Source organism: Anopheles moucheti, chromosome 3 (assembly GCF_943734755.1).
Source record: "Anopheles moucheti chromosome 3, idAnoMoucSN_F20_07, whole genome shotgun sequence".
NCBI classification, from domain to species: Eukaryota; Metazoa; Arthropoda; class Insecta; order Diptera; family Culicidae; genus Anopheles; species Anopheles moucheti.
In genome coordinates, this window is record NC_069141.1 from 17854446 (window position 1) to 17864344 (window position 9899).

General features: G+C 42.8%; 1 protein-coding gene across 2 annotated transcripts; it reads right to left on the reverse strand.

Annotated features, from left to right (window-relative positions):
• Positions 1-1797: 1797 nt before the first annotated feature.
• Positions 1798-8812, reverse strand: LOC128303239 (protein Wnt-4). Of its 2 annotated transcripts, XM_053040124.1 has the most exons (5): positions 8473-8812; positions 3163-3412; positions 2836-3093; positions 2555-2767; positions 1798-2479 (listed from the first exon to the last, which is right to left on the reverse strand). In XM_053040124.1, the coding sequence occupies exons 1-5, from the start codon at positions 8646-8648 to the stop codon at positions 2243-2245; spliced, it is 1134 nt and encodes a 377-aa protein (XP_052896084.1). In that variant the 5' UTR covers positions 8649-8812; the 3' UTR covers positions 1798-2242. The 2 variants fall into 2 exon arrangements, with proteins under 2 accessions (XP_052896084.1, XP_052896083.1); XM_053040123.1 differs by having other exon boundaries at positions 1798-2767.
• Positions 8813-9899: the final 1087 nt, after the last annotated feature.

A 9899-nucleotide genomic window follows, 5' to 3' on the forward strand; every position in this document is an offset into this window, starting at 1 on the left:
TCGTTCAGTGTTTGGGGGTTTGATTCGCGTGTTGGATTTATTTACCGCACGTTCCACGTGACCCAGCCAACCGTCATCTTCTGGTCGGGTCGCTTGGTCGTCAACATCTTACGAGTTGCCGAGTGCACCTTGGCACGCACATATTATCGAATAATATGTGGGTCACTTTTCAACTCCAATCCTACAACGTGCTGCAACAAGGATGATTGGGTGGCAATTTGGCTGGGCGATGGGGGAGAGAGTGGGGGATGCTTTTGGGGGTCACGATACTCTCACGTTTTATGCTGCGAGTGCTTTCACGGGGAGAATGTAAACTCGCGAGAATCATAACACGTTCTCGCACAACTTATGTTGCCTTTATGCTCTTGGAGCATAAAATGGAGCATAACATGTTGAGAAAGGCGAGCGAGAAAGTAAGGCATGTTGTTTGTTTTGTGCCATTGCGGATAACCATACCGAACGAAGCATGTGGTGTGAAGCAATGGCGCTATGTTTTATGCGGAAGTTTTGCACAGATTTCTATCGCTGTGAATTACTGTCACTTGTTCTACGCTCTTTTTTTAAAGGATGTATATTGATATTGGAGAGCCTCCGTGAATGCTGATTGTGCTGGTGTGCAGGAGGAGTGTAGTGCTAACAGTGCTTACCATAAGTATAATGTCATGTTTTGATTTAGGTCCGGAGCAAACTGAGCATGTATGACTTGAAGCCATTCATTCAGTATCGCAAATTATACCATGATGGTATGCCAATAGGATTAAAGTCGAAAGAATCCAATTAAACAGATTGAGTTCAGCAGTATTTGGAGAATGTAAGAGGGGGGATTCTGATTATACTGACTTTAATATCATTAATTGTTCTATTAACAAATCACCTGTACTATTCTAGGACACATGATTAAACTGACCTGCTGTTCCAGTAACATAATGGACTTTTATTTATTTCTGGATTGCTTCAAGCGCGTCCACTAACGTAGTCGTAGTTAACGAAGAGCAATATTTTGATCAAAAATCAACTGTTGAAAGCTAATGAGCATGATCAGCAGTTTCAGTAACATAAAGACATCAAAACATTGGTTGTTTTGAGAATTGCTTGCAGATTTTCAATGAGGGTTTTCATCAGGATTTTGAAGACACCTGTCTGGAAGTCATAGGAGTCATTATAATATTTTGAGTCATATTTTGAGGTTCTCAATATTTCAAATAAAGTTAACTTAAGCTTAAGAAATCTTTTCATAAACAGGTGTTTAGTAAGTTGCGGATACAAAAATTCTAACCTTTTAAGAAACAAAAATTAAGAACTTATTATGATGGCTCTTTTCGATTCTTTACTTGCTAAATACTTTCTCAACAAAAGATAATTCGTTATCCTTAAAAGGATATTAAACAATTCAAGAAATGTCGCCAGGGATTAAAATTCTTTCCGTATAGAAAAAGGACGATGACTTTACTGTAGAAGATGTTAATCCAAAATCAATATTTCAATTAGGTGTGAATAATTATAGTTTTCATATCCAACATTCTTAAGCTTAAAAACATTCTTCTTACAGTTTTAATTGAAATGAGTTTTTAATATGAAGCCTTAATGATGAAAGTAAAATAAATAAACACACTGTTTCATTTCTTCCAAGTATGATAATCATCTACAACTAGTTTTGATTTATTTTTACTTCAATTGCTGTAGGTTAAGAGCGAGATTGAGAAAGAAATTTTAAAACTAACCTAGCGTTTATATTAGCGTTTGGATGCTGTGAGCTTGAATGATACACTGTATTAGCTCTACCATTCGAAGCTACACCTAGTACGGACACGTTTGACACCAATTACGACTAAATGCTACCGGATGCTAGTGGGTTTTTTTTTGTTGAAATCCGCTAAAGATACACGAGAACTAGAGAGTTTGTTTGATGGCCACCAGAAAATGTACTGAGCATTCCATTTGATTCCGCTACCCTTAGATTCGTTTGCTTGCTGCTTGGTTGCAGCGTTGCCAATGTACACAAAAGCTGCCGGGCTGACTATGTGAATCTTTGCGTACTTTCCTCGTCTTCGTGCTTTCAATAATCTCTAACATTAAGATGCATGAGTACGAACATGTGATTGGATTTTCGTGAATGAGGAAGCTGTTCTTGCTTTGCTTTGCGCAACCTGCTGCTGCTTATGTTGCGTGCTTCTTACAATGCTACTGGTTGAATGTGAATAAATAAGTGTGCTTCGCGGGTTCACGATGCACGATGGAACTACTATTTACAGTAATATCGATCCTCGTACTTTTCGCAGTAGTCACACACCACCTGACAGCAGCGCCCGTTCGTGAAGCGGCAACGACACTTTTCGAGCGTCTTGATGACCTTGGTGGTGTAGCCGCGACCGCAGCAGAGTGTCGCACAGTTGTCCGGATGCAGACATCGGCGGCCACGCGTCACCGAGCAGAACGTGGGTGAGGTTTCGAAGTAGTACAGCTGATCGTAGACCGTTTCCTGCAAGCATTGAACGCGATTTATTTGGTTACGTTTCATTTTCGGCGTTTCCGTCGAAGCTAATGACTGTCTTACCCTTGGGCGGAAGTCCCTCGGTGCCGATCGGCGTGATGTTTTATTGTTAACCGGAATCTTCCGTATGGCAAGATGGTATTTTGTTCTCAGCAGTGCCGCAGTCGTGTTAAAGTCGCCAAGCCTTCTCCAGCACGTTTTCATCGAGCATGATCCCGAAACGCCGTGACATTTGCAACGATCTGTCATTGCGCTGGTAATTGCACTTATGCCAACCTGTTAATACACGTTTCAAAAGCAACATGAACGAGGTGTTGATCATTGTAATTAATATACCCCATTACCTCACTATCATGCCGTAGCATTTCAGCGACCGGATCAAAATTTTTCGGCTGCAGCTCGAGAAAGTTCCGTGCGACGCGCTTGCCGTGCTTGAGATTGTCACTGCATCCGCCCCAGCGCCAGGCCAGACTCGTAGCCTCGGGTTTTCTCTCCGAGGCGCACTGACATTTGGTCATTTTTCCTTCAGCACAAGCACGTGCGACCGCGTGCGTGATGGCGGCGGCAGTGAGTGCGTGTACAAATGCCGTTTCGCGATACACCTGCGGAAATAGTGACAACGAACGCATTAATTCGGTTCTAGCAGCCACCGCGGGTGAAGCATACAGTACCTTCTTGAAAATGTTGCGCTTGCCTCTGGTTTCTATCGAGCAGTTCCATCGGTCGTATCGAAACTGTTCCTCGCAGTGCGTTACCGCCAGACGGCGCGCTTCCTTGATTGCCTCCGGTAGTCCGATGTCGCGCCGACACTGATGGTTCTGTTTGCGCGTGCCGGACAAAAATTTGCAAGGGCCGGGAGTTTTGATCATAGGACTAAAAACGGCCATTACTGTGTTTTTTGCTGACGATGATGGAGTATCTCTGCAAAAACAAGAGGGGCGTTTTATTAGCTTTGTGTGAATTGTTTTGAACCTATGCAAATATTTTACGATGGGAAAATATCTGCCTTTCAATCCTTTAAATTTTACGATGTAATGATTTGAAATCAACGTTCGAGAAAATGTGTAATGCGCATTGCATACTACCAGGCGTAGAACACGTTGTGCTCATTGTATGCAATGTTCGATTGGTATGCAATCCGCAGTACATTGTATCCTAGAAGGTATGCAATGCGCTATTCACCTTGAACCAAGAGATATACAACTCGATGTTAGCATTCGAATCAAACGCATTTTAAATGTTGTTATTAATATTCTAGCATTGTTTCATTCAAAACACGAATTAAACAAATAAATTTAAGTTATTTAGGGATAATAAATGAATGATAGCTAATGTATTGGAACCAATTTAATAGAGTAAATTTATAGGCAGCATAACCGATTTGGGTTGAAATGTTACTGGGATGATTGTATAGCCCCACATTGAATAACTCTAAAATAAACTTAGAATTATAGAAGTATATAGTAATATTATCTTAATTAATATTCACCTAACCATTAATAAAGTTTAGCAAACCATGGGCTAGATCAAATAATCATTATGTAACACAAAACATTTCTTGATTGTTACTTTAAGTTTGAGTTCCATGTTTATTGCAAAATCATCTCCCAACGAACAGGCCATTTGGTCGCTAGCAGAAGTGATCCGTCACACTATTTAACAACAAATTAATTAACCTGAGTAGGCTAAGCAAAGCTCTTGAAGCGAAAAGGCATGCAAACGGAAAACCAATATATTTTCTTGGTCTTACTTTCAGCACTGCACAACTTACTTTGAGCAAAACAACGGAATATTTGTCTTTGCATCGTTACCGGCAAGCCTAAAGACATCCACCTCCACCCCTAACAAACCGTGACGTCCACAAAGGAAGGTATCCGTTATGCATGTCAGGTATCGTAGTCATTTAGCGAACATTATCCCCACAGTACCCGCAGCTACTTAAGCGCAAGTGTGTAAGCAACTTCAGGGATGCAATTTCTGCGACCCAACGAATGGAGCGCGGTGAACGGGTGGCCCATGTTTACCGAGTGTCATTTTCCGCTAAAAACCCTCTCATTGATGGTATTTAGACATCGAAGATGCAATGGAGTAGCATAAAATTAATGAAAAAACACACACACACACACGCCCACAGGCCAGGGGTGGTTAGAGACCGGGAACGGTTTAAAGTGTGGATGGGGCGAAATTTCTACAGACGGTATAATAGATATTTTCATAAGGAAATTGACTTCAACTGCCTGGTGGGTTTCGGTGCGCCGGTACAGGGCAGAAACCGACCATTCATTCGCGACGCGCGCGACATATGCAACCGGGTCGCGGAAAATTATGTTTTCATATCGCGAAAAACCACCACCACCAACACTGCTTAGCCTGCGTCTGTGCACGGTAACAAAGAATCGTTAGCGAAACGGGAAGGATTCCTTTTTTAGAGCCGAAGGACTCCTGAGGCGGGCGTGTGTTATTCTAGATCCAGATCTTAGCAGTTGTTAAACGAGGGAGATTTGTATTTTTAACCATTGCTACTTAGATTTGTTGTCTGTGGGCACCGTGTAGCAGGAGGTTGGTTTGGGAATCCGGCGGCCGGGAGCACAACTCTGAACAGAAGGTACTTTTGAAAACATTCCCCGTGGGTTCCAACGACACCCATTGCAGCAAGCTAACCGGAGCAAGCATTTTACCGTACCGGGCCACTTGTTGAGTAGATTTTCCGCACCATTCAACCATTATGTTTGGGGCCATCATCTCATATCATACCCTGCGGTATGATGCTACCCATGAGGGGTGCATTTTTTGTTGCTCGTTTGCCAAGTATGCAGTAGAATGTAGTATGCGGAAAAGTATCGCAGACAAAAGTCGTAAAAGAAATCAATTCAGCGGAATATGGTTTCGAAACATTTTTGTGTGAAAGTGGCGAGAGGCAGTCGAGAGCGACTCGGGTATGGGTGAACAAAACTAGACGCAATTATAAGGGATAAGTACGGTTAACTGTGGCATATGGTTTAAAATGGTTCGGCAGGAGGGAACCGACATTTCTGAAAGAGATTTCTAATTCAAGTCTCATTGTCGGTTTGGGAATCTTTTTTTAACGAGGGGTTTCTTTTAATACAATAACGTTAAACTGTGGGTACTATTAAATGAATGAAGTGAACTTTTTAAACAACAAAAATACTCTTGAATGTGGTGCTAAGTCTGGCATACCTTTTCCGGTTTACTAAACGCTACGGACGAATGGATTGTTAACGGTCCTATCCTGTGAGAGACCAGCGTCGATAATATCTACATCATCCCGACCGCCATTGATTATTGAAGTATCTTGTTGACATGTTGAGGGGGTAGTACACTTTTGAGGTCTGAACAAAGCTTTCATTTAGCATTTTATTAAGCTTATTATAAACGTTCAACTTTAGAGTATTGGAGCAATTTTGAATGAGATAGTCTGAATTGAATTGAATGAATTTTGTGTTAAAGATTTTTTTCGTAGTTTTGGAACGTGTAAGGGTATCTTTTGCAATAAAATAACTGAACTATGCAAGCAGTTCGTTGTAGCTAATTAAATACAAATAGATCAAACTTCCCGTTCCAGTTCACATAAATAGCTCACCAAATCGCCCTTTAAACCACTATCGGCGCCTCCACTGCACAAATCGAAACAATGCAGTCGAATCGAGCTCCATTTCCCGCTCACAAACATACGTTGGAAAATATGCGTACATCCATACCAACAGGGAAACGATTTTTTCCCCAACGATTCGTTCGTCGCTGGAATCGTTGACATTGCTGGATGAAATATTCATAAATTAATTAAAATATTTGGTGATAGCGGTTCGGACCGTTCGAATGTAAGCTACCGGGTGAACCGGGTGAATGGGTGGCCGCACGGGGTGGGAAATAGTTTAACATTTGTAGACACCCGCCCAACCGCGTCGTGGTCCGGCGATTGGTCCCACCAACCCAAGTACAAAGTGGCCCTGTTTATCTGGTTTGTTATTGTTTTAATATAAAAATATCACTGATTGCATCAAACTGGCTGGCTGGTGCTGATTGATGGTGGCCATCAGCGCAAATCGTGCCATCGCTCGGATTGTCATCGAACTGTATCGCACAACTGCACATCGTTGCACTTGCACCCACCAAAAAACCAGCTCGTTCGTTGTCACTTTTATTTTCCTTTGTGCGCTTAACCGGTCCAACGCTGAGTTTTGTTATTTTGGAGGATACATTTTTGATGCTCCGTATGCATTCCAATCGATTTGCATGTGTGTCCACGTCAAGCGGATGCTATTTTATTCGCTTTGTATCACCACCGGCCGTTGCTCCATAATCCATCCCCCGAAGCCGTTGGGTTGTTTGAAGCGATGTGGAAAGTCAAACATTACAGATGGCAGATGGTAATGTCTATAAATTTTAATTCGATTTCACGTTATCGCTCATTTCGAGATTTAAGTATCTTCGGAATGTTGTCCAATCGAAGGGTAGGATGCGCGGCGAGGTTGTGGACTACAAATGTAAATGGAGCAAAAGGTGTGTGTTTTTTTGTATTTGAAAGTCGGTTCTGTTTGGTTTCGTTTTCGCTGCCATGCGAATCACGATTCACCGGAATCCGGTCGGTGTTGTGTGTGCGTGGTACCGTATGCTACCTATTTGGCGGGAACGGGACCATGTGGGGGCGATGGAACCGGTGCCGGGGGCAAAGCAAATCATCGTTTGCTGTTGGTCAATTATAATAATTGATGTGGGGAAAATTTGCAAACCGATATCGATGTAAATTAATTCCTGTCCCTTCCTCCGGCGACTCGCCCGCTACCGTGATACAGTAGCCCACAACTGGTGGTAAGTTTATTTAGCAGGATTTCGGATATCCGGCTTGGCGGATAAATGTGGCGGTTCGTGGCAGAAGGATGGGAACCCAGGGGGGGAGCGCCATACATCGTGGGAGAAAAGCCGTAAGTAGTAAATATTTGACAAGCCTGTTGAGATATAGAGACACCGCCGCCGCTGTTCACGGTGTTCTGGACACGGTAGAGCCGTTTTTCGCCGGAGTGCGTCAGCCCGTAAATACAGTTGTTAAGATTCTTGACTTTGGGCGAACTGGTGGAACAGGTGAATAATTGGTTGTACTGGGATGTAAATGAGTGGGAGATTGTACGCGAAATTGTATGGCTTTGGATCATTGTTGTCGTATCACTCTCGATGAATGGAGCCATCTTAAGCTACTGTTTGATTAATGTTAATTAGCTTCTTGAAGTACATGAGGATAACATTTTCCTCACTTATGAACGTTTGTGAATTGATATATTTTTAAGATAAATTAGTAATAACAAATACCAAAATAGTGATATAGCACAAATTCATGGCTTAATCGTGTTCGAATCCGGATTCAACGAAATTCTGACCTATTATAAATATAATTTAATAATTTGCAAACTATAAATAATGGGAATGATTTAAAAATAGTATAAAAATTTAATTCAAAATAAATACATGACAACTATGAAATACTGTTATATAAGATATAAAAAAGCTAATGAATTGTTTTTATATCTGTTTTAAATACACCTTCTGTTCTGTTTTGTTAATGACAGTTATAAAAATGCTTAGATGAAATCGAGTAATAAACATTTTTAAAGTTAATAAAGTAGCATTCAAATAATTACTTGTTGAGTTACTTCGAAAACTATTCAATAGAGTTATGAAAAGCATAAACTTGATTTTACTTCGTTTTATGCTGCTTATTTAATGTTTATCAATGTTTGTTTAGTTTTACGGTTATTATAATTAAAATAAACTCATGTTTTCAAATCATTTATCTGATTTTCGCGTATTTATTTTAAAATGAGTGATGATTGTCAATTACGTTTGAATTCAGGTTAGGTCGGTACAATTTATCTTCGTTGCAATGTTTTGCTTATTTAAATTTACACTAAAATCGACCGAAAAGGTATGCTGCACATAAACTTCAAAATTTACTCCATTTTACTCACCCCTTCGATGTGATGACATCGTTGCACTCGATGAAGCAACAAATCGCACTCAAAATGAGCAAACTGGCAAATATATTCCTCTGCTGGAAGGACCCCTCGGCCCGATTCCGGCCCCCACCATTGAGGCCACCCAATGTCCCAGCCTCCCGCACTGTGTCCATCCCTTCCCTTGCCATCCGGGACCGAACTGAATCACAATCGAACGAACAACTGTTTCACCCGTTACGCCTGGAAGTCACACCGGCGGCCATCACCTTTCACCACCGATCGGCTTACAATGATGCGATTGTTTCGCGCAGCGCTTTCGTTTAATTCACTGTCTTTGAGGGGTTTTTTTCTTCCCCCCCCCCCGACCGGGCACGAATCCTTTCGACACGATCACTTTGCGTACGGCAATGCGAATGCCGGGGCCACCCCTAAAACCAATCCACACCGAGCCACACACTAACACCGACTAACGAGCGACTGTCAACGCGGTAACGTTGGCGTCACGTTGGTTCCAACGGGCTTCGGTTGGTCGCCCATGTTCATATCGAGTCTCCGGAGCTGGGATGGTAAACTCAAACATACGATGCCGATTTCAGACCGGATGCAGTTACGAAACAAACTGTGTCACACGAACGTTTGGATGAATTTAAAAAGAATTCTTCAAAAGTCCTGCTGTCACCGTTTAACTAGAAAAGACTCCACTGGTCACCGGTAGATCACGCTCCAAACGGAGGCAAGGAGTCCGTACTGCGCCTCATCAACACATCAGTGTTGCATCCTCAGTCGGCGTCGCACGATGATCGACTGTGGTTTATTTCGCACAAAAACCCGGCGCACACATTGCTGCAAATTCGGTGGACATCACCCGACCGTACACGTTCGCCATTCGGCTTGGCTTGCGGGTGGCTTTGCTAGCGCCGTCCCATCGCTCGATTGCCGGTTGGTTCGGTTTTCCATTCGGAAATCGGAATCGACCAGGGCAAACGCAAACGCAAACGCAAACGCACACACACTACCAGCGGCAACTAACTAACGCACGAACTCGCGGCACCAAACGGCGGAATCCTTCGGCAGATGCTGGTTGAACTCGGATTCGGATTTCGTCCGCCTGTTCGCTTCCTTTTCGCTCGGTTCGGTTGCGTTGCGGCGCCAGGTGCCAGGGGCATGGGGAGTTTATCTTCTGCTTTGATTGCGCTGTGCGTTCGTACGATCGTTCGATTGGTTGTGGAATGTGAATAAAAGTATTAAAAAACCCCTCCAACAGGAACAGATTCCGCTAGACTTCCGAGCAGCAACTTTGCACACTTTGTCACTATGAAACGGAACTGACTTCACGGCGGCACACGCTCAACAACGTCGAACCACAGTTGAGCGTCGTCTGAGCACGCATGGATCGCATCATTAGCGCGGACCCAATGCCGAACTATGTGTGTGTCCAG